Genomic DNA, 24,762 nt, shown 5'->3' with positions numbered 1-24,762 from the left:
GGATGCAAAGTGAGTAAAAGAAATAAATTACTAGGAAAAATGTACTGCATTGTAAAAGGAATACACAAGTGGAAATAGTATATGTAACTGACTTCATTGTAGGTAACTAGTTTTGCATCTTCATCTTGGTACCTGCCTACCATGTTCAGAAAGGAGAGGACCAGGGCTGGAGAGATGGCTCAGTGGTTAAGAGAACTGACTGCTCTTCCAGAGGTCCTAAGTTCAATTCCCAGCAACCACAGGGTAGCTGACAACCATCTGTAATGGGATCTGATGCTCTCTTCTGTTGTCTGAAGACAGCTACAGTGTCCTCATATACATAAAATAAATAAACCTTAAATAACAAAAGCAAACCAGCCAATTTGTTTAAAAAAACAGAAAGGAGAGGACCAAACCAGCTACAAGCCTAGCAAAGGAATAATTTAAATTATGTGTAGAACCCCTTTCTTCAGGCTGTCCATTCATTGCCTGATATATTCTTAATATTGGTGTGAACTCTGCAGTGGCTGTGGGCCCACTATAAAATAAATGAGTTTGACTCACAGATTCTCTTCCTTTCCTTTTTAAAATTTAGTTTATTATTACTGTGTGTATATGTGTGTGACGTGTATGAGTACATGCATGCCACAAGCACATGTAGGTCAGAGGTCAGAGAACAACTCTGTGAAGCTGGTAATCTCCTTCACCCCTTCCACTTCTTGTCCATAGTCACAACAAGGGACCCACAAAGCCACACTGTGAGCCTGACTCATCTAATTCCAGAGCTTTATCTGCTGGGGGTTAGTGTGTTGTTGTTGCTGCTGGCAGACGGACCTACAACCGTGCTCCTCACTTGGGTTCGGCACATGGTTCACCACTTAGCCAACCACCTCTACCCTAATGTTCCGTGATTCTGGTAGGAAGTATTCATCCAAAGAGATTGCTTCCAAAGAATTACCAGGAAATTACCCTACACCATATTTCACTTGCTTTTTATGTAGTTTCTTGGCAGTTTATCTATTTTTCTTCTTAGTAAATTCATCTTTCTTATGAATAAAGCTAACATTTTCCTAGAGACAAAATCTTAGACCTAAAATTGACTTTTCTGAATAAATATTCTCAATGCATCTAGCTCCTTAGGGACAAGATTGTGGGGGCAGGCCTGGCATCTGGGGAGTCAAGCTGGGGTTTAAATCTTAGTTTTGCCAGTTATTGGAAGACATCAGGTGAGTTATTCAGGCCCTTAGTTTACCCATCTAGAAAATAGGGCCATTAGGAGATACACACCTGTTTCTCTTTTTCTTTAAAAATATGAACATTTTACATATTTAGGTTAAGTAAAGAGCTCATATTGAATAGTTTTTCTTAGACAAATCTATTTGCTTATGAGTAGAAATAAGGCATTTTATGGGCGCTTTTTCCTAGTATTTAAAGTACCCTGCTCAAATGTTAACTTAAATCATTTGCATCTCAGCTAAGCTCTCACATATATTTTTACATATCAGGTGTTCTGAGATTATAGTTTTTGAATGCTCTATAATAGTTTTCTATCAAATATTGAGCTTTATTTTAACACTTTTAAAATAAATTATATTTACATATTCTTATTTTCCTTAGCACCAAACACCAAAGATCTGGATGTCTTTCTTCGGAAACAAGAATCAGGGTTTGGCTTCAGGGTGCTAGGAGGAGATGGACCTGACCAGTCTGTAAGTGTACACTGTGGGATAGTGATGGTCCTGGAGTTGTTTGTTGTTTGGTTTGGTTTGGTTTGGCTTGGTTTGGTTTGAGGTTTGGGGTTTTGAAACAGTGCCACATGTGGCCTCTCTAGCCTGGAACTCCCTGTGTAGACCAGGCTGGCCTCAGAGTCACAGAGAACATCCTGCCACTGCCTCCCTTTCTGGAGTTAAATGTGTGACCATCACATCCAGCCCACTGCTTTAGTTAATATTCTTGAATGGAGATTTGGTGGAATATAGGTTGTGTTAGTTACTTTTTATTACTGTGATAAGGCACCATGATCAAGGCAACTGAGAAGGAAGAATTGGTTTGGCATATGGTTCCCTAGGGAGGCATGAAGGCATGGAGCAGGTACCAGAGCAGGAAACTGAGCGATCACATTTCCACATGTAAGAAGCAGAGACTGAACTGGAAGTGGGGCATGGCTATACATTCTCAGAACTCACTCCCAGCATGCACTTCATCTTGTAAAGCTCCGCTTTCCTGAAGCGTGACATCACTAGGGACCAAGTGTTCAGAAAACTAGGCCTGTGGGAGACATGGCTCATCAGACCACTGCGTTGGGAGTTTTTGTTTTGTTTCCCTGCCCCCCTTAAGTTTCGTGGTGGCCTTTCTCTACACAAAGAATTAACAGGCTGAGAAAGAAATTAGGGAAACAACACCCTTCACAATAGTCACAAATAATATAAAATACCTTGGTGTGACTCTAACTAAGGAAGTGAAAGATCTGTATGATAAGAACTTCAAGTCTCTGAAGAAAGAAATCAAAGAAGATCTCAGAAGATGGAAAGATCTCCCATGCTCATGGATTGGCAGGATCAATACAGTAAAAATGGCTATCTTGCTGAAAACAATCTGCAAATTCAATGCAATCCCCATCAAAATTCCAACTAAATTTTTCACTGAGATAGAAAGGGCAATTTGCAAATTCATCTGGAATAACAAAAAACCTAGGATAGCAAAAACTCTTCTCAAGGATAAAAGAACCTCTGGTGGAATCACCATGCCTGACCTAAAGCTTTACTACAGAGCAATTGTGATAAAAACTGCATGGTACTGGTACAGCGACAGACAGGTAGACCAATGGACTAGAACTGAAGACCCAGAAATGAACCCACACACCTATGGTCACTTGATCTTTGACAAGGGAGCTAAAACCATCCATTGGAAGAAAGACAGCATTTTCAACAATTGGTGCTGGCACAACTGGTTGTTATCATGTAGAAGAATGCGAATCGATCCATACTTATCTCCTTGTACTAAGGTCTAAGTGGATCAAGGAACTCCTCATAAAACCAGAGACACTGAAACTTATAGACGAGAAAGTGGGGAAAAGCCTTGAAGATATGGGCACAGGGGAAAAATTCCTGAACAGAACAGCAGTGGCTGGTGCTGTAAGCTGGAGAATTGACAAATGGGACCTCATAAAATTGCAAAGCTTCTATAAGGCAAAAGACACTGTCAATAAGACAAAAAGGCCACCAACAGATTGGGAAAGGATCTTTACCTATCCTAAATCAGATAGGGGACTAATATCCAATATATATAAAGAACTCAAGAAGGTGGGCTCCAGAAAATCAAATAACCCCATTAAAAAATGGGGCTCAGAGCTAAACAAAGAATTCTCACCTGAGGAATACCAAATGGCTGAGAAGCACCTGAAAAAAATGTTCAACATCCTTAATCATCAGAGAAATGCAAATCAAAACAACCCTGAGATTCCACCTCACACCAGTCAGAATGGCTAAGATCAAAAATCCAGGTGACAGCAAATGCTGGCGAGGATGTGGAGAAAGAGGAACACTCTTCCATTGTTGGTGGGATTGCAAGCTTGTACAACCACTCTGGAAATCAGTCTGGCGGTTCCTCAGAAAATTGGACATAGTACTACTGGAAGGTCCAGCAATTCCTCTCCTGGGCATATACCCAGAAGGTGTTCCAACCGGTAAGAAGGACACATGCTCAACTATGTTCATAGCAGCCTTATTTGTAATAGCCAGAAGCTGGAAAGAACCCAGATGCCCCTCAACAGAGGAATGGATACAGAAAATGTGGTACATTTACACAATGGAGTACTACTCAGCTATTAAAAAGAATGAATTTATGAAATTCTTCAGCAAATGGATGGATCTGGAGGATATCATCCTGAGTGGGGTAACCCAATCACAAAAGAACTCACATGATATGTACTTACTGATAAGTGGATATTAGCCCAGAAACTCAGAATATCCAAGATACAGTTTGCAAAAAAACATGAAACTCAAGAAGAAGGAAGACCAAAGTGTGGATACTTCACTCCTTCTTAGAATGGGGAACAAAATACCCATGGAAGGAGTTACAGAGACAAAGTTCGGAGCTGAGATGGAAGGAAAGACCATCCAGAGACTGCCCCACCCCAGGATCCATCCCATATACAACCACCAAACCCAGACACTATTGCTTATGGCAGAAAGATTTTGCTGACAGGACCCTGATATAGCTCTCTCTTGTGAGGCTAGGCCAATGCCTAACAAACACAGAAGTGGATGCTCACAGTCATCTATTGGATGGATCACAGGGCCCCTAATTAAGGAGCTAGAGAAAGTACCCAAGGAGCTAAAGGGGTCTGTAACCCTATAGGAGGAACAATATGAACTAACCAGTTCCCCCCAGAGCTGTGTCTCTAGTTGCATATGTAGCAGAGGATGGCCTAGTCGGCCACCAATGGGAGGAGAGGGCCTTGGTATTGCAAAGATCATATGTCCCAGTACAGGGGAATGCCAGGGCCAGGAAGCGGGAGTGGGTGAGGGAGGGAGCAGGGCTAGGGGAGGGTATAAGGGCTTTGGGGATAGCATTTGAAATGTAAATGAAGAAAATACCTAATAAAAAATGCCTAAAAAAGTCTACTGGGTTTTTTTCCTTTAATAAATAATTTTATTAACATGAATACCATGTTCCTATGTCTGTCATTGTCTCCTAAATTAACATAGTGTGGCACAAGGTTAAAAACCATACATTAACAGATCTCTGAGTTCTAGGCCAGCTTGGTCTATAGAGCGAGTTCCAGGACAGCCAAGCTATGGAGAGAAACCCTGTCTCAGAAAAACAAACAAAAAACAACAACCAAACAAACATCATAAATTTAAAACTTGAGTTTTTAGCTCTAAACTTAATATCAACTAATTTTCTTCTGTTCTTTGTAAGTAAACAAAGCTTATTTGGAGCTAGAATTGTAGCTCAGTGATAGATCTGTATGTGTCTAGCAGGCACAGGTCTCTGATTTTGATCCCTAGATTCAGAGAAAAAGCTTATTTGAACTAAATCTGCCTGCCTTTATTAGACAGAGTGTAAGGCATTTTCCTTATCTCAGAACCCCATAGTCCAGTGTCTGCCTTCCCACAGTTGCTAGTCTTCAGACTACTCCATAGAAAGTTGGCCTATTGTGTTCTTGTTGGTTCTGGCATTAGCAAAATATAAAATAATGCAAATTCTAGAAGATGCAAGGGTTGTATTTATAAAGCATTTAAAGTCCAGAATTTTATGTGGAGTGATTTAGAAAACAAACAGTGCGTTTTGGTTTTATATTTTGCCTTAGTGTTGAATGTCAGGGAAGTAATACAATCTAGAGAACATTTATATTTGTTATATATAATATAGAAGTCCTGCTTTGTTACTCCTAGAAATTTAGTCCTTTAAATATGAAAGTTCTATTTCTGAGTTCTGTATCATATTTACAGCATCTAAATGTTATAATTAATAATATAGCTTACAATGACATTGATCATTGGAGACATAGAGCGTAAGGCCCATTGCTGTTCACAGAGCAAATGTCAGATACTTTGGTTTTGATAGCATATGAATTTTTTATTACTTTCTATTTTATTGATAGTCACACTGTTCACTTAGACAATTTAAGAATTTGTCTTCAATCACTTGTAAACAACCTTTCTCTTCTAAGCATCAAGGTTAGTAGTTCTAAAAATACCATAAAATTACAGGGTTCTAATTGCTGGAGAACAGAATGAACTGGGTCTAGCAGGCCTGAGGCTCTGACACCTCCATGTACCCTCTGACATTTTAGGGACAAGAAATATTACTCGCTTATATAGCCCAAACTTGTATTATTGACCATGGTATATATGGGAGAATCGTAAGAATGACCCTGATGGCTGTGAACAATGTGTAGAACATCTTTCTCTTCAGTTTTGTCTTTTTTTCTTTTTAGGCATGTCTGTTTGTTTTGTTACATTGTAGTGATGGAGAAGTTGGGGGTGCTTTGTATTTTCTTGGACTCAACCCTGGGGCTCTAGAATTACACAACACAGTGTGGGTATTTGAAGTACGACTTTAAAGAATATGTACTTTCTGAAATACCACCTTTCTGAAGTATGCCTTTTCATAGATTAGTTCTTTAGCTCTTCAGTTGATCTTAGTGAATGTTATAGACCAATCTATATTGTGCTATCTTACAGATATATATTGGGGCCATCATTCCCCTGGGAGCAGCTGAAAAAGATGGTAGGCTCCGTGCTGCTGATGAATTGATGTGTATTGATGGGATTCCTGTTAAAGGAAAATCACACAAGCAAGTATTAGACTTAATGACTACTGCTGCTCGAAATGGACACGTGCTACTAACTGTCAGGAGGAAGATCTTCTATGGAGGTTTGTAAAGCTTTTTCAGCACTAAAAGCTAGGAATCCACTTGCTCTCGTTTTATAGGGTGTTCTACAATATTCAGCAGTATATATGCTGACACTTTTGGGATAATTCTGAGCCAATTGCAGAAAGCTTTGTAGTGTAAAAGATCCAGAAATAGATTTCCAAAGTAGATATAAATTTTGGTCTGCTACATTATCATATAAATCAATTTTACTAATATATTACTGTAAATGGGAGTATCAGTTTAAATTTTTTAATATAAATAAAGTTATTTTATCATATTAAGATAGCCTCAACCTGAATATATCAAAAGGCCTAACCGTGGTGAAATCCCAAATATTCACAAATAGTAGAATGTTTTCTTTAGAAAATTTTGGTACAGGGCCAGGAAAGATAACTTAGCCAGTAAATTCTTACCCTTATAGGCATGAGGTCCTGTGTTTGTTCTATCTCCATAACCCCATAAAAAGCCAAACATGGTGCTATAACTATTGGCGCCATCCTATTGCTGGGGAGGCAGAGAGGGGAAATCCCTAGGGCTTGCTGGCAAGCCAGTCTAGCCTAGTTGGTGAGCTCCAGGCCAGTGAGAGACCCTGACATACAGAGTCTCCATTTGTGCCCATGCCAATACACATGCATATGTACTAAAAAAAGCAAGTTTTGATATAATATAATATTTTTGGAGCTCATTATGTATTATATGCATCAGTTATTTCCTTTGCACCACCAGACTCTATAGTGTAATTATTACCATGTGCAGTCATTGACAGAAAGGTTTACAGGCAGGAAGTCATGGATCTAGGTTTAAAACTTTTAATTGCAGAGCCCACCATCTAAATAAACCATGACAATAGAATATGAGCAGATCTTATAGTTTCTTTTCTTTTTTTTTTTTTTTTTTTTTTGGTTTTTCGAGACAGGGTTTTTTGTGTAGCCCTGGCTGTCCTGTAGACCAGGCTGACCTTGAACTCAGAAATCTACCTGCCTCTGCCTCCCAAATGCTGGAATTAAAGGTGTGCGCCACTACGCCCTGCTTGATCTTATAGTTTCTTATCAACACCTTTGTGAATACTGAATAGGGTGATTTTTTTTTAAAGCAGGGTAGCCCTGGCTGTCCTGGAACTCACTATGTAGACCAGGCTAGCCTACACAGAGATCTGTTCTCCTGTGCAACCATGTCCTGCTGAATAGGACTTTATAAGTGAATTCTTGCTCTGAAAGAGAGAGGGAGGGAGAGTGCACGCTAATTTAGTAGTTTAGTAGCACAAGAAATTAAGCCTTAAGAAGAGATGAATTTTGATCTACTTACTGTCATCTATCACTCTGGTATCTAGGAGAAAGTCTACCTGACAAGTCGATATCAGTAAAGGGTAATTAACTTGAGCACTATTGGTATTGGTATCACTTGCCCACTTTTGTTTGGTATTGGGGATCAAACCTCATGCTGAACACGTGTTAAGTCCCCGGTCCATTCCCAAGCTAGATTGCAGCAATGTGACAAAAGGCCTGCCAGTGCAGCTTCATGTAGATCTTCATGCGGTGTTGCTGCTTCACGTTGGTTGTGCTGGGTCAGTAAAAACCTGAAAAGTATCCCAGGGAATGTGCCATGGAATTTTCTAGTTATTTGTTATTATTAGAGACCGAGTTAATTCATTCCAATAGGAAAAGAACCCTTACCCTTGTTTTCTCAGTAATAACTGGATGTTGGTATATTATATTTAGATTCTAACCAATATTCTTTAAAAATGTGCCTGTGTGCTCATGTCTCTAGTGGGAGGCATGTGCACAGAGAGGACAATCTCGAGGGGGAGGGGTTATTCCTAAAGCATCACCTACTTTTTTTTTTTTTTTTCAGAATATTTCTTTGGCCTGGAACTTCCTTACAGACTAGGCTGGCAAGCCCCAGGGATCTGTCTGTCTCTGCCTCCCCAGCATGGCCCAGACACTTTACTAACTGAGCTCTTTTCTTAGGAGCTAAAATATTCTCTCTTTTTTGTAATAGACATATTTATTAAATGAATCCTGAATACAAACAGAAGGTCTTCATGAGAAAAGACACACTTTTTATTTTACATTATTTATAGCAGATTTTAACTGTATCAGACTTTAGCCTCAGATTTTCCCCTGTAAACAGTATGACATAAGGATGATGAAACACACTTGGTACAAATACCAAATTTAAAGAAAAAGACGTTGTTACAGGAAAACTTTGTGATAGTAAATGAGGTAAACAAAATTATTTTTAAAAGCCAATTTTAAATGATAAAATCTAAGTGAACAATGTCAATAAAACTAGACTATAGAAATTTCAACTTAAAGTCTTTTCTACATGACAGCAGCAGCCATTGGTAGATCACATGTCTATCATGTACAAAACTCTTGTTTACTCTCCAAATCAGGACTAAATAGATAGACAAACAAACAAACGAATGAATAAATAAATAAAAATTCCCAAGGAACTCAGGTCATTTATGATTTGGTGAACTGGATCTTATAAAACATTTAAAGAATATGTGATAACAATTCTAGGTAGAGCCATTTTGGAAATATTCATTTACCTAATACTCAGAGAATGAATCACAGAGGAGCAAAGGTGGAGGCACAGAAACTTGTCAAGACCTGATTCTAAGCAGATATGTTAAATTGACCGTGAATTACATAAGTTTTGTAGATGCAATGCTGATAATACTTGCTGAGTGTTGGTAGTTCTGTGGCACCACAGGCCAATCAAGAGTTCCACTAGTCTTTGTCTTAAGGAATATTAAATGAGGCGAATGGTTCCAGGGGAGAAAACTAGAGAGCAATGAATTTAGGGATGGGATAAAGGAGTCTGGAAGAATTCTAGGTTACATGTAGTGAATTAAAAATCCTTCTGCAATGACCAAATGAACCATCACTGGGTATAGCTCTGTCTCTTTCAGGAGTCCAGGGTAAAGATAAAGGTCATCGGTATCCAGACGCATTTCCCACCCAAGACTGAATGGGGTTCCTTGGGGAGTAGTTATAGGCTGTGGTCTGGAGGCTGCCCTGGGCTGATCACTGCAGTCAACTAGTCACTTAGAAACATCTGAGTACAAGAAGCAATGTGTCTCTTTAGTCTGTATTATTTAGTTCTTTGTAACTCTTCTAAAATGATTCTTACAAACATACAATTGCTCATTCTTTTTTTTTTTTTTTTCCGGCCATCACTGGAAAGAGAGGCCCATTGGACTTGCAAACTTTATATGCCCCAGTACAGGGGAACGCCAGGGCCAAAAAGTGGGAGTGGGTGGGTAGGGGGTGTGGGGGAGGGTATGGGGGACTTTTGGGATAGCATTGGAAATGTAAATGAGGAAAATACCTAATTTTTAAAAAAGAAAAGAAAAGAAATAAAATATTCTTAACATCAAGCAAATATAGAGCTAAAGGAACTTTATAAATGTGTCTTTAAGTAATGTAGTACACTAGGATTCTTAGTGATGTCTGACCAGGTTGTCCCAGAAAAAAGCCTTTCCCTGTTTTTGTTTGTTTTCCAAGTCAATTAAAGCTCCCATTTGACTCTGTAATTCTTATATATCATTGAAAAGCAACAAAAGGGTATAGGCTAACTGCCCTTTGTAGGGGGTTCCATGTGACTTTATATCCAGAAGACTCTGCCATTCACACAAACAGCTTGTTGCACATGGAGTATCATGATGAACTCAGCTGATCTTACCAACCAAGAAACTTTAGTTATAAATCACCTATGTAAGAAACACTCTGTGTAGAGAGCAGATGGTTTGGGGCAGCATTCTGTGGTCTTTAACCTCCACAAACATCTATGACCATCAATCTCTGAGTTAAATTATATTACAGTTCATTTAAATAAAATGTACTGAGTCACTTCTATCATCTGCTTTTGTTAGAACTTTATAACTGTCAAAGAAATAAAGCAACTCTAATAATTCATTTATTAAAAATAACTTTTGTTTATTTTTTTAGTTTTATTTATTTACTTATTTATTTATTGTATGCATGTTGATGACAAATGCCTTCACCAAGTGAGCTAACTCACTGGCTCAACAATTCTTAACTAGCTAATCTTGTAGAGGTTTTGAAGAACTCTCTCGAAAATGAAATGACATTAGATCATGTGTAGTTTATCTGTTGTATATTTTAAGTATTTAGGAGGCAGATAGACCCTCTGCTGTCTGCACCTGTGCTTTGATTAGGCCCAGTATTCTCAAGGAAGAGGGGCAGCATGCTACATTTCTATTCTTTATGTTATTAGAAGTGAAATTTACTTTTTAGACTAGCACTAAAATACTTATCTAGCACTTAACTATTTTCTATACTGTTTTCAATAAATATTAAAACATGATGTTTATTATAGAGAAACAACCCGAGGACGAAAGCCATCAAGCCTTCTCACAGAACGGATCTCCTCGCCTGAATCGGGCAGAGCTTCCAACCAGGTCTGCCCCACAGGAGGCCTATGATGTCACCTTACAGAGGAAAGAAAATGAAGGGTTTGGTTTTGTCATCCTCACCTCTAAAAGCAAGCCGCCCCCAGGAGGTAAGGGCTGCTGTAGCCTGTTCTCTCCCGGAACACCCGGTTTTCTGGGTTTATTAAGTGAATTAAGACCTAAATTAAGATCTTAGAGATTTATCTTTTTAAAGCAGTAAATCCTTAATTCCAAAATCAGACAATCTAAACCTTTCAGCTCTGATTTCTCTGGCATCTCTAATGCTACCAAAAAAAACAAAAAAAAACAAAAAAAAAAACCCAACAACCTTAGTTCTCACCAATATTGAGGGAATATGCCAGAGATCTAATTTCATGAATTTAGAAAAAGATACAATGTAAATTTTTAAGTAATAATTTTTACGTTTGGAGGGTACTCATTTTCTAAAGTAGAAATGAATTAAATTCTGAGGGCAGTTGAGAAGGAGTAAAACTGGGAAATAGAAAACCTTGCCCCAATTATGTCCTAGTTATTTCATCTTGTAAATAATAATTGTATTCCAACTGTAAGACATTCCTGTTGAATGATAAGAGGCATTCCTGCCTCTCATATATATTTTATTGAAAGACAAGATTTTAATAGACCCTTTAAAAATTAATATTCTGAGCCAGCATTAACAGAGTTCTCATCTGAGATGGATGGATGTATATATAAAATAGAGGTAATCTAGCAAGCACAAGGCTGTTATGATTCAGCTCATTAAATGTTTGCCTTATCTTTATGTTTCTAAAAAATAAGAACCCTAACTATGATTATGAAATGCAATTGATTATCAGGTAAGAAAAAGTACACTGATATTTCTATATTATGCTTATCAATAACTATTTTTTCTAAGTCAGAACAATAAAAATCCTTGACCACATAATAATATGCTCTTGCCTTTGATAGTGGATTTGATTATTTCTTGGGTAGAAGATCTGATTAAAGCTAAATGGTGTGACTAAGACCTTAGGAAAAAAAAGAAAAAAATGTAAAAGGAAACATTTTCAGGAAACCGCAAAAATCTTGCTATAATTAATACATGCATGTAAAAGGAGAAGATGCTATAATGTGGGTATTACTGTAGTATCAGGTCACAGCTCACTGATACTAGTTCCATTTTCCCAGAGCAGTTGCTATGGTAACATTTGGAACTATAACTGTCACTGATGCTGTGAAGATAATTATGTAGCCTATATCAGAATATGAAACAAGAAATAGTTTTGGTGTAGCATCTTTGGAAGTCAGACATTTCAAAGAAAATCATATTGGCCATTTTAATTTCATATAATAATATAATCCCCAACATTCAGATCAATAAATATAGTAAAAGGTTTTTACACTATTTGGTAAATGCTGAACAATTTTATATTAAACATGCTCTCTTCCTACTGCTACAAAAAATAATGAGAAACTAGTGTTCACCATAGAACAAAGCAATATAGGTAAATTCAGTAAGAAGATACATTGCTAACATTCTTGAACATTTTCATATTTATTTGTTTATATTAATTTTTTTGTTTTTATTCATTTAAATACTTTATTTTGATGGCTTTGTGTATATAAATATTTGACCTAATTAAATGATTTTAGGTTTCATAATCAATCTTTTATTCAAGCCTATTCTATCTTTAATAGCAGATGGACTTACCTACTTACCCTACAAGAGCTGTGGTTTCCCCTGTAAACTGAGGGCAGTGCTAACACCCTTGTCTTGTTGAGTTTGAGGACTGCGATAAGCATGTAGATCCTGGAACTGTGGCTCACTGTGATTACTTCTATCCTTGTTATTATCAGCTTATCTAAAATGTTGCTATAGGCTCTGGCCTGTAGTTTGAGGGAAGGGGAAGTTCTTTAGGTTTTTCCAGACACCATCTTATCATGTTGTCTAGGCTGTTCCTGAACTTGTAGGCTTAAGTGATCTTCCTGGCTCAGCCCCAGAGTAGCTGGGACTTGGCAGTGACACACAAGTACCCAGCAACCTTCTCTATTAGGGAGCCTCCAAAATTTTTATCAGTACATAATAATAAGATATGAAAACCTAATACAAATATAAGACTGAGGCAAAAAACTAACATGTAGCAGAAAGGGGGTGTTTGAAGCTCATTAATTATCAGTGGGAACATAAATTAGACTCACATGGTTGGCATGTTCTCTATAAATATCCAAAGTTTTTAGTCAAGGTACAAAATCAAAATTGGTAATTTCACTTAACTGCTAGATAATAATGTCACAAGTCCTGGGTCCTGGAGTATTGAGAGAGAAGAATTCTGGGTAAGTGTAAATGATGGCCTTCCGTTCCCAGAAGCAGAGCAGTTAGTGCAGTTAGTGACAGAGCTGTGCTTTAAAGGGGAGGGTGCACTGTTGGAAAGGCAGAAAACCTGTTCCTTTTTAGGGACCTTGTCTCAGAACTCTGTTCAACATAGATCACTTTTTTCTCACAGGTAAATGTGTCTTTAGTGACATGTGTCCCAAAAAAGAGTTCCTAGTAGCATCTCTGGAAGTAGTTTTCAAGACCAGGCAGTCGCAGGCAGCATCCTCGCAGTGAGCCTTAGTGCTGAGTGAGCACATGCTTACAGAAGCCCTGCGTATGCGACAAGACACAGCTCACTCCTCTTTGTAGTGCTGCAGTCGCGTCACTGCTACTCTTGTCATGCACTTCTCAGGTCTGCTTGCAAAGGGTTTGTTTGACAAAGATGGGCATTTCCAGTTAGTGTCTTTTCTTTTACTGAAAATAAGTGTTGACGAGTACTAACCTGACCTAAGGAGCTGGATATGCCAGACTGTGAGGTAAACTGAGGCCGGAGATGAATGTAGATAGATGTGGGAAAGGTATATACTAACAAAAGCAAGGCAAGACCTGACACGCTGTGAACTCTGAGGAAATACCAGGACAGGCTTCCCAGTCCACTCAACATGTGACCTTTTTTAGGGTTCTGTTAGTTCTAGCTACTTTGGTGGCTCTGCTCCAAGTGTCAAGACATTAAGAATCTGACCCCTTCCCTCACCCAGACAAGCTCTGTGGGAATACCACCAGTGTGCAGTGCCTTGCTGCTGCTCTGTCCACATGGTAAAAAAGGGAACCACTGAGATTTCAGAGATGAGTTCTGCTTGGTGCTTTACCAAGTCTGAACAAACCCTGCAGTGTGCCAAGTTTCTGAATGATTTCTTCTCAGGCGATTTAGGATGTCACAATAGGGCTACCATATGATTTGTCACATGTTTCTAATATGCCACCTGTTATACTATTAGTGAACCAATTCAAAATGTTTGGTGGAGGACATGACCCATGCTAAACTGGCATTTTTCTAATTATTCTATTTGTAAGGAAAATGGACTCATAAGTGCTTGATTTCATTTTGTGCTAAAGGGAACTTGTCTCTGACATTATTGTCTTCCATTTAAAAATAAAATCTATCACTATCACTGTATAATTCTAGCAAAGTTGAGGACATAAATGATAACCAAGAATAATTTTTCCAATCCAATTGAAAGTCTATTTAATGTCTATAGGACACTCCTAGTATGATTTAGAAATACTAGTAAGGAATGTTTTACTCAGGAAATTAAACCTAATTCACAGTACCATCAAAAATACTGTCACTATTCGTATCAGTCATTAGTCATGAAGAACCCATGAGTATTGACCTTGGCTAGAAAACTCATAGAGAATGTAGACTTGTTTCCTAGTACAAATGCCATTGACTGCAAATTGGATGATACCTTGTTTAACAAGATGCCCTGAATGTCTAGGGACTTGTCTTAAGCTGTGACAGTACCCACCCCCAAGTCAGTCTACAAGGCCCTAAATACACTAAGTTACAGCTATAATAGCATGCTTGAAGCCCTGCATGCTTACAAGGTAGTCACAGCTGCATGCAAAGAGGAGAACCAAATATTCTTAACACTAAATATTCAGCCTTTATTGGCATGTAGCTTTTGAATTTTAAAAAGATCTAAAGACAGAAATTAATTTTTATGCCAGTGTGCATATGTGTTGGGAGGATGCATATGTGTCTACATGTGTGTATGTGGAGGCTAGAGGACAGCTTGAGGTGTAGTCCTCAGGAACACCGTCTACTTCCTTTCAACCAGGGTCTCTCATTGGTCTGAGATCACCAATGAGACTAGGTTAGCTGTCTAGCTAGGCCCAAGGATTCTACTGTCTTGAATCCCTAACACTGGGATTTTGATCATGTGCTCCGATCTCTATGCCCACTTTTATGTAGATTCCAGGAATTGAACGGAGGTCAGCCTACAACAAGGTGTTCTACCAACTGAGCCTTCTTCCCAGCTCACAAATTAATTTTTTTATAGAAGTATGACTCATTTTAGAGATCAGTCATTTATTTCATTGTACCTGGACTTCTAACCAATTACCAAGTCTTATGCACAAAACAGCTTGTGTTTGTTAAAAGATTCCTCTTGGGAGTCACTGCCCTTTCAGCAAAGCCAAAGAATCTTAGTTCTAAAATAGCTTTCACACACACACACACACACACACACACACACACACACACTCACACACACACACACACACACACACACACACTCACACACACACTCACACACACACACTCACACACACACACACTCACACACACACACACACTCACACACACACACTCACACACTCACACACACACACTCACACACACACACACTCACACACACACACTCACTCACACACACACACTCACACACACACACTCACACACACACACTCACACACACTCACACACATACACACACACACACACACACACACACACACACTCACACTCACACACACACACAAATAAGTAAAAAAAACAAAAACCTGATACAGCTGTGATAGCTAACAGTGGCCCTTAGCTAGGAAAATTGGGATAATGATATACAAAGAGGAAAAAGACACAGGATTCAGGTACGGGTGGGAACAGCTGAGTATCAGAGGAGACCACACTGGAACCAGAATGTCCAGTAAGCCTGATAAGATAAGACCTCCCAAAATCAGAATACCAGGGGAAAATCCAGCAGGAGTTTATGAGATTGGGGGTTCCTGGGCAAACTGTATTAAAAAGGCTTTGACAAATCCTGCCTTGTGCTTAATTAAGGAAGGTGAAAGGAGGACTATAAAGATGACTCGAAGGGTAAGAGCACTTGTTGCTCTTGCAGAGGACCTTGGCCCACTTCCCAGCACCCACATGGCAGCACACAACTGTCTGTAACTCTGCTTTCAGGCCCTGACACCCTCTTCTGAACTCTAAACATATGCATGGTATACATACATACATACATACATACATGTAGGCAAAATACCCATACACATAAATAAATCTGAAAAGAAGAAAAAGATGAAAGACCTTTCACAGGGACATCAGAAGGACACATGTGGAACCAATATCAACACAGGAGTGCTCTATGTACCCTTTAGAGAGCTGTGACATGCCCTGTGGTGCTCAAGCCCCAGAAGCACCCCTTCCCTGCCTTCAGCAGAGAAAGAGCCTGTCAGTGCAGACTAGACCAGCTCTCTGGGACTGTCATCTTGTGCTCATCTGGTTCCCTCTTCCCTACTCTACTCATTCTGGCCCTTTCCTTTCTTCATTATACCTTCACCTCTGCTATGGTTGGTGCCATTTAGCTCGCTCGCTCGTGCTCCCTCTCCCTCTCCCCCCCCCCCCCCGTAAAGCTTTTTAGGTCAATAAAAAGGTTAAAAAGATCCCAGCAGAGGCAGGCGGATTTCTGAGTTCTAGGCCATCCTGGTCTACAGTGAGTTCCAGGACAGCCAGAGCTACACAGAGAAACCCTGTCTCAGTGAATGAATGAATGAATGAATGAATGGCTAAAAAGATTTGTAGCTTTAAAAAACAAACAAACTGGAACAAGCTTCTAGTAAATGGAAGGCAGCAGCAAGCATCTATCTGTTGTTACAACCGCATGAAAAAGTCTCTGTGTGGTCAGTGGGAGGGGTGGACAGGATAATTATACTTTTTTCCCCTCTGTTTTTGAAGCCTTTTCTTTGATGTTAGTATGTAAAATTTCAAATAATGATGAGGACAAATCCATCACTAGCAGGTATCTAAACTGGAAAACTTGGGGTTCTTGCCACAGTTATTCCTCATAAAATTGGCCGGGTCATAGACGGAAGTCCAGCTGATCGTTGTGGAGGACTGAAAGTTGGAGATCACATCTCTGCTGTGAATGGGCAGTCCATTGTCGACCTATCCCATGATAATATTGTTCAGCTCATCAAAGATGCTGGAGTCACCGTCACGCTGACAGTGGTTGCTGAAGAAGGTGAGGACAAGGCCACCCTTCCCCAAGTTGATGTCTCAGTTTGCTACTGTTCTGTTGCTGTGAACAGACACCATGACCAAGCAGTGTATAAAAGTTTCCAAGGGCTAGTCCATGACCATAATGGAGGGGAGCGCAGCGCCAGGCAGGCAGGCAGGCACGGGAGCATAGCTGAAGGCTTACACATGACGATTAAGTTGCAGGCAGAGAGACAATGAGAGTGGGCTTTAGTTTGGGCTTTTAAACCTCAAACAAGGCCACCCTACTCCAGCAAGAATTCACCTCCTAATTCTTCACAAATCGTTCCACTCACTGGGAACCAAGCATTCAATTGTATGAATCTAAGGGGCCATTCTCATTCAAGCCACCACACAGTACAAGCCCAGAGTATGTGAGAGGTGTTTATATGCTCTGTAGTCTCATTCTTTACCTTTTCCACTTCATAGCTTAAAAGACAATTTATTTTAAAGTTGTCAACTGCTGAAAAAAAAAATAGCTGGTGAATGGTGGTCATTTATTTATGTATCAAGAAGCAAACATCCAGAAGTAAAAATTGGTAATACCTTTCAGATCTTATTTTCTTAATGTCTTCTGTGTCAGCTTGAGTGTGAGGAGATCCTCTAGAGAGTTCAAAGGGCGTTGCTGTTGGCAGCACAGCTGGTATGTCACATCCGTGCCACGTGTGGCTTTCTTTGGGAGTGGAGGTTTGTCCTGGCCAGCTGCTGCATGAGCAGGAATGGAGCTTGTAGGAATGGCTCCTAAACAAGGTGTACAACACATAGGGGTCCTGTCTCACCTTGCTTTAAACACACCTTTCAGTCATTAAGAATTTTTAACTAGGAGCTTCTTGAACTTGCCTTGTTCTTTATTATTTACTTATCTAATCTATCCTGACTTTGTAGTGATAATGAGAGGGAAAAGGCAGAGTTATGAAGGTCCATCTCCTCTCTTAAAATTTCCTCAGACCTTAGGAATGCGGCCCAGTGGTAGAACACTTGCCTAATATGTACAAGACCCTGAGTTGGATCGCCAGTACTGCTGAGAGGAGAGATAGCCATTAAGGTTCCTCATACTGTGTTAACACTACAGGTTTCCTCTGTAGTCCTAAGGTCATTTCCAGGTGTTTTGTAACCCCCAACCCTATAGCATGGTGCAGTGTTGTCAAGTCTGGTCTCAGTCTCCTGAGCTCAAGTGGTCCTCCCACCTCAGCCTCTCAGAACTAGAGCTATGCCCAAATGCATTTCTCCACAGATTTCCCCTCTTGTTTGTTCCTACTAGATTACTCTTATGTTTTTACCTTTAAGGTGTTGTGTAAGTCTTCTTTGTGTCCGAGCTACTGTGGTGGGTATTTATTTATGAGCATTCTCTCCTTAACATTTATTTTGTGACTCAAATGTCACAAAAGTCAGTGCCAGCATGGCATTGCAGAGTTGTGTGTACAGTTATGTCCTCATGCCTGTCGTGCAGTGGCACTGAGGGGCAGAAGAGATGTGAGTCAGTATGAGACCAGCAGACTGTAGGCCACCTCGGGCTGGTAGTGTTGTAGCATACAGGAAAAGTCCAACCGTAAGCATCCCCCGTGAAACAGTAAACTCTTCCTGCCTGCTTGCTCTCACTGTCCTGAATGCGCTGCTGCTGCTGCTGATGCTGATGCTGATGCTGCTGATGCTGATGCTGATGCTGATGCTGATGCTGATGCTGATGCTGCTGCTGCTGCTGCTGCTGCTGGCGGCCCGAGAGCGTGCCTGGGATAACCTGGGATAGTTTGGTGGGAGAACAAAGATTTTTCAAAGATACTACTGATTATTGATGGTAAATTTTTCTAAAAGGTTATCCAGAATTGCACATTTTTCTTAGAGTAAAAACTACCTTTGACATTTCAGCCCAGATGTTTCTGGACAGATGTTAATGTAAGTACATGATCATGTCAGTCACCACTAGGAAGAAATGAAAGACAAATCTTAGTCAGTGATTACCCATCATTTTTATAAACTATGAAAACATTTAGAATCCCTTATTTTATTCAGGGAATAATAGAAAGTCTCCCTTTTGTCCTAAAAATTTCCTTCATAGAATTTCTAAGTTTTCCAAGCCTCTCACTGAATTCAATGTAAAACTTAGCAGTTACCCTGCAGTTAAGTGAATCTTTTTTTTTAAGATTTATTTATTTATTATATATAAGTACACTATAGCTGTTTTTAGACACACCAGAAGAGGATGTCAGATCTCATTACAGATGGTTGTAAACCACTATATGGTTGCTGGGATTTGAACTCAGGACCTTTGGAAGAGCAGTCAGTGCTCTTAACCACCGAGCCATCTCTCCAGCCCAGTTAAGTGAATCTTGAAAGCTGTTTTCAAAAACTGTTTTTCACACCTTTGGTCCAGGTTACATGGCCTCTTACTGATACCTGTCTCCTGCCCACCCAAGCCTTCACTGTGAGAGGGAAAGGGTTGTCACCTGAAAAACAGAGTGTCTCCTCCATCCCTTCATCTTCCCTTTGCATGGTGCTACTTAAATCTGGGACTACTTTACCACAGACATGATAAGGCACGTGCCATGTGTCATATAAAAACTTTCAAACTGCAGTCATGACTAGAATCTGTATCCACTGACTCCAGCACCTCTTCCTCTACCATAGTAATTTGGTCTTAAGGTTGGAGCAGGAGTTGGCTGCACCTGGTAGTTGGTGCTCACTATATAGAAACTTTTATTGCTTTTTCAAATTGACTCCTAATGTTTTGTCAAGTCCATTTTATTTTTAACAGTGGACATAAGTTACCACAGCCACCAAAAATGTGCACTGGAGCAAAATGTATGGCATCGTTTGTGTTCTTTTCCCATTAGGTCTCAGTTTCTTCCTACTTGTGCACACACTGCACTCTGGTTTCCCTTCTAGTACACTTCCTGTATTCATCTGTGCATCTTTTAAAGTGCACTGTCTGGAGTGTGTATTGTCCTTACTCTTGCAGCTGTATAGGTGGATGGTTCTATGTTATAGATTGCTATTCTAGGGCCTAGTCTCATAACTATGGGATTTGTTTTGTTTTCCAGGATTCAATCAAAGATTCTACGATTCCTCATGTCATCTCTCCTTTTTTCTTTTAACTAAGATAAACTCACATGTTATAAAACTCATCACAACAGCTGTCCATGCTGTTCTAGAGGGCTACTGGGGGAGGTATCATTTTTCTTTTGTTTAAGTTTATCCACAAGGTTGTCTAACCATCACCGCTAATTTCACATTTTATCAGCTCCCAAAAGAAACCCCATAGTCATTAACAATTACTTCCCATTTTCTTCTAATGCTGTCCCTCAGCAGCCACACATCTGCTGTTTGCCTCGGTGCATTCTTAGACGTTTTACTTTAGTGGAATCATGTAGTATGCAACCGTGTCCATTGTGCTTCTTTCTCTAGCAAACATTCAAGGTTCAAGTTCACTGTAATCTTTATCATTCCTTGTATACATAATAATATAAAGTCCATATTGCATATACATCCTTTTACTTTCCAATTAATCATTTGATAGACATTTGTTCCTTCTTTTTATTGTGAATTTCATCGATTACTGTACATATTTTCCTGCAATGCATGATTTCATTTCTCTTGAGTTTTTCCTAAAGTTAGAATTGTCAGGTCATGTTGTGTACTCTCATGTTTGGCTTTTTAAAGGGTTGCCAAATGATTCCTTTAGCCAGCTACACCATCTTATACTCTCACCCGCCAGGAGTATGAGGGAGGCGTCCAGTTTTGTCAGATCCTCCACACCACTTATTTTCTGGTTGATTGTTTTCTCATACTGGCCTTTCTAATGATGTGAAGTGGTATTTCACTATGCTGTGGCTTCATATGTCACTGACAACTAGTAATGTTAATTTAGCATCTTTTCCTGGGCTTTGGAGAAATGGCTATTCAAATCATATTTCACTTGCCTTATGTTGTATTATAGGTTCTCTTTACTTATTCTGACGCTAGATCTTTTTCAGGTGTGCAGCTTTCATATGTTTGTGTCCCAGCCTACATTTGTCTTCACACTTTCTTATTACTCACCCTTTGATGCACAAACATTTGAATGTCAGTGAAGACTGACCCATTTATTATTGTTTTTGCTGTTTTGTGCGTTGTTCTTAAAGCATTCTGTACATTTACAGTATATCCACATTGTAGCTAGGTAGTTTCCCATGGGTGTTCACCTCGTCTTACCTGTCTGCTTCCCACATTGCTCCCAGCTCTGAATATCAAAAAAAGGCCTGTGATACACATTTCTATGTGTATCCTATAAAACAGCATTTTATAGGAACTTCTGGAAGTAGAATTACTTGCTCCATCAATGAGTATTAACATACCATTTGGCTCTATGCTGTGAGTGTTTCCATAACTGCTGCAGCCATCTCTACCTCCACTAAAACACCACGGTTCCTTCCTGAGCCCTTATTCCATGGTCTTTACTTGGCATTATCAGCTTGTCTGTGTGCAGTGTGGTCAGCATTGTGCAAAAACTATGATCACAGTGTGCTTAAGCAGTCGGATGGATCCCACAGAGAAACTGACATATTGAACACAAGGTGACATGGAAAGGCTCGTTCCAGGTGACGATTCTAAATTTGGTTAGAATCTTGTATGTGACAGAAGGTTCACCTTAAGACTTAAAGTACGACAGTTGGCCTGTTTCATGGGTTATGTTAACACTAGAGGCTCAGGAACTGAGGGAAGTTCAAAACTGGTAACAAGAGACCATGAGCTATAACCTGCTCAGTCAGTATAGCGTCACTTGTATAACCTGCTCAGTCAGTACAGTATCACTTGTACGTATGTTTCCAGAGCTGACCGTGTGGTATGGAGAACTAACTGGCTATGTCCTTCTCTGGGAAGACTGCTCCTTCTGCTTCCAGATCCTCAGCTGCCTCATGAGCTCCTCTCCTACCCACGTTGGCTTCTCAGTGGTCTCATCCCTCTTCCAGCTCAGGCTTGGGTAGTCGTGTTGATACTTTTGTAACTTCTGACGTTACTAGGAGACATAGTCTCACAGCAAACTGATCCTCTGGATCTTACAAACTCTCCACCCCCTTTCCACAATGTTCTCTGAGTCTTTGGTGAGAGGATGTTTTGTAGATGCATCCACAGGTGCTGGGCTCCACAGCTCTGCATTTTGATTGATTGTGGTTTACTGTGGTTGTAGTGGCCTCCATTTGTTGCAAAGAGACATTTCTTTGATGAGGTGTAAAGACTATATTTATCTGTGGGTATAAGGACAAATGTTTAGATGATTGTTGGTGATTGTTCTGATTTAGTAAATCAATGACTGTAGATTCTTCTTAATAACCCTGACTTCAATAGCACAGAGTAGTTAGCTAGGTTTCTAGTACAACGCATGGTTTCCTTTCCCTCTTGCTGAATGGGTTTTACAGTCCAATCATTCACACTCACACACACACACACACAACTCTCTGGATGACTTTGTGATCTTTGATGCTAAGTGCCAGGCAGAATAACTTCCTCTGTAGAAATGCAAGTTCCAGATGTGTACAGTTTGCAGGGTGGCCTCGTGCTCCAACATCCTGAGACTTAGAACTGTCAGGAAGGAAAACCGTCTGTGCTCTGGAGACCTAGAACTGAGTAGCCTCGAGCTCTGTCCTCTACACAGATATGACTGACGTGTGTGGTTCTGGTTTCCACGGTATGGAAAAGACAGGGGTGAAAATGTGAAATAAAAAATGGCTGCTGTTCTCTTAAAACATAAATGTTACTTAAAGCCAGAGGAGGAGAGTATCACTGTTCCAATTCCAAAAAATAACAGTGCAGTTCTGTGGAAGCCCTAAAGATGGGAACTGTAACCATCACTGTTGTTTACTTTAAGATCCACTTGGTCTTCATGTTTTCATGTACAGATTCTGATTTCTGTTGTTTTTTCACTTAAACAGAGCATCATGGTCCACCATCAGGAACAAACTCAGCCAGGCAGAGCCCAGCACTACAGCACAGGCCCATGGGACAAGCACAAGCCAACCACATACCTGGGGACAGGTGTGGCTATTCTCAGGTTTTGGGTTTTCTCATCTTCCTGCTTTTCACTATCCCACTCCCAGGCAGTAATGCACAAGCCAGATAGCCAAGTCTGGAAGAAAGCTGTTGGGTATCTCATCCTCGCGGTCCTTCCCAGTGCCTGCCGCCCTTTCACACCCTCACCCCACTTCCCAGCCTCCATGCTAGGCACAAAGGTGATAGGCAGCCCTGAGGCAGCACCTAGCCTACTTCTCTGGTAAGACTTTAGTAGGGGAGCCCAGCCCCACCTGAGTCAGTCTTCTCAAACTGCCTTACACTTGGGCAGTAATTTGAAGATATTTTTCCTCTGTTAAAAATATTATTCATAAAAGAAAACTAGGTTCCCAGAAATTCAGCATCTTCCCAGGCCTTGGGGCTTCGGAAGGTCCATTTCTCATGGTGACAAGGTCACAGTGTCTGCCCCCAGTTCAGTTATTTTTGAGTGCAGCTTTCTTTGAGAGCAACTCCATTAAATTCCACTGAAGGAAGGGGATGGGGTTCAGTGTTTAACCGACCCTGGAGAGAAGGAGCAGTCTTTTTTCCTAGCAATTCGGGTTCTAGAGATAGTCTGTTTACAGCAGCTTGTCAGGATAGAGGATGGTAAGGCTCAGCCTTGAGAGGAGTTGATCTGCTTTTCTTTTCAGACTGTTTCTCATTTTCTCAGTGCAGAACATAACTTGGTTTCTCTCACAGAATTGCCCTAGAAGGTGAAATTGGGAGAGATGTCTGCAGTTCTTACAGACATTCCTGGTCTGACCATAAGCACCTTGCACAGCCTGACACTGCAGTGATTTCAGTTGTGGGCAGTCGGCACAATCAGGTAAACACAGACACCCTGATGTTGATTTTTTGGGTTGCTGAATCACTGAACATTGGTGTTTTGTTGCGAATCTGTTCGGATACATTTGCTTCCAAAATTACTAATTTTTACAGGACTGGTAATGTGGTTGTCATTCACTACACCATACAAACAGAGAAGTCAGAATCGAGGTTAAGTATGCACAAGTGCATAGTTGTAGCTAATTAAATGGGGGGAGCTTTTGCTTGCTTTTCAGGAAAATTTGTAAAAAATCTCCGTAAAGTGGGTACTTTCAAAAATTCTGTTCTCTTAATTGTTCTGCTGAACATTGACTGACTATAAGAAGGCATAATCTTCAAATGAATCTATTTGAATTTATGACAGTTAAGTAGCAGCCCCAGCTAGCATTCCTTTCTTGCCACTTAGAACTGTATCAAGAGTATACACTATTTCCCTCAGCTATAAAGCAGATTCTCTTCAGGACACATCAGAAGCAGTGCGTGAGAGCACTCTGTCATGATGCTTCCTTCCCCCAGAGCCTTGGCTGTTACCCTGTGGAGCTGGAGAGAGGCCCTCGAGGCTTTGGGTTCAGCCTCCGCGGAGGGAAGGAGTACAACATGGGGCTGTTCATCCTGCGCCTGGCCGAGGACGGGCCCGCCATCAAAGACGGCAGGATTCACGTGAGTTGACCTTTGTTTGCAACCTCTGCTTCTGCCTCTAGGCTGGAAAGTTCTAGAAGGAACTGCTTTAGAGGGAATGCAGAAACCCCTTACACAGGAAACGGGTTTCTGCAGCCGCATGCCACCATTGTGCTTCCCCA

At 40.3% G+C, this 24,762-nt stretch overlaps 1 protein-coding gene across 2 annotated transcripts in view; it reads left to right on the top strand.

Moving 5' to 3' along the window:
* The window catches only part of Magi3 (membrane associated guanylate kinase, WW and PDZ domain containing 3), a 207,148-nt gene that overhangs the window by 175,507 nt on the left and 6,879 nt on the right, over window positions 1–24,762 (top strand). For both annotated transcript variants that reach the window (NM_001159354.1, NM_133853.3), the window contains exons 13-19: window positions 1,597–1,688; window positions 6,171–6,363; window positions 10,712–10,894; window positions 16,917–17,102; window positions 23,023–23,125; window positions 23,837–23,963; window positions 24,479–24,622. In NM_001159354.1, coding sequence (NP_001152826.1) covers window positions 1,597–1,688; window positions 6,171–6,363; window positions 10,712–10,894; window positions 16,917–17,102; window positions 23,023–23,125; window positions 23,837–23,963; window positions 24,479–24,622 — 1,028 coding nt within the window. The remainder of the gene's footprint in view (window positions 1–1,596; window positions 1,689–6,170; window positions 6,364–10,711; window positions 10,895–16,916; window positions 17,103–23,022; window positions 23,126–23,836; window positions 23,964–24,478; window positions 24,623–24,762) is intronic.

The sequence above is a fragment of the Mus musculus genome, chromosome 3, assembly GCF_000001635.26.
Source record: "Mus musculus strain C57BL/6J chromosome 3, GRCm38.p6 C57BL/6J".
Lineage (NCBI taxonomy): Eukaryota > Metazoa > Chordata > Mammalia > Rodentia > Muridae > Mus > Mus musculus.
Note: the sequence above shows the minus strand (reverse complement) of the source record. Positions and strands in the feature narration are given on the sequence as shown.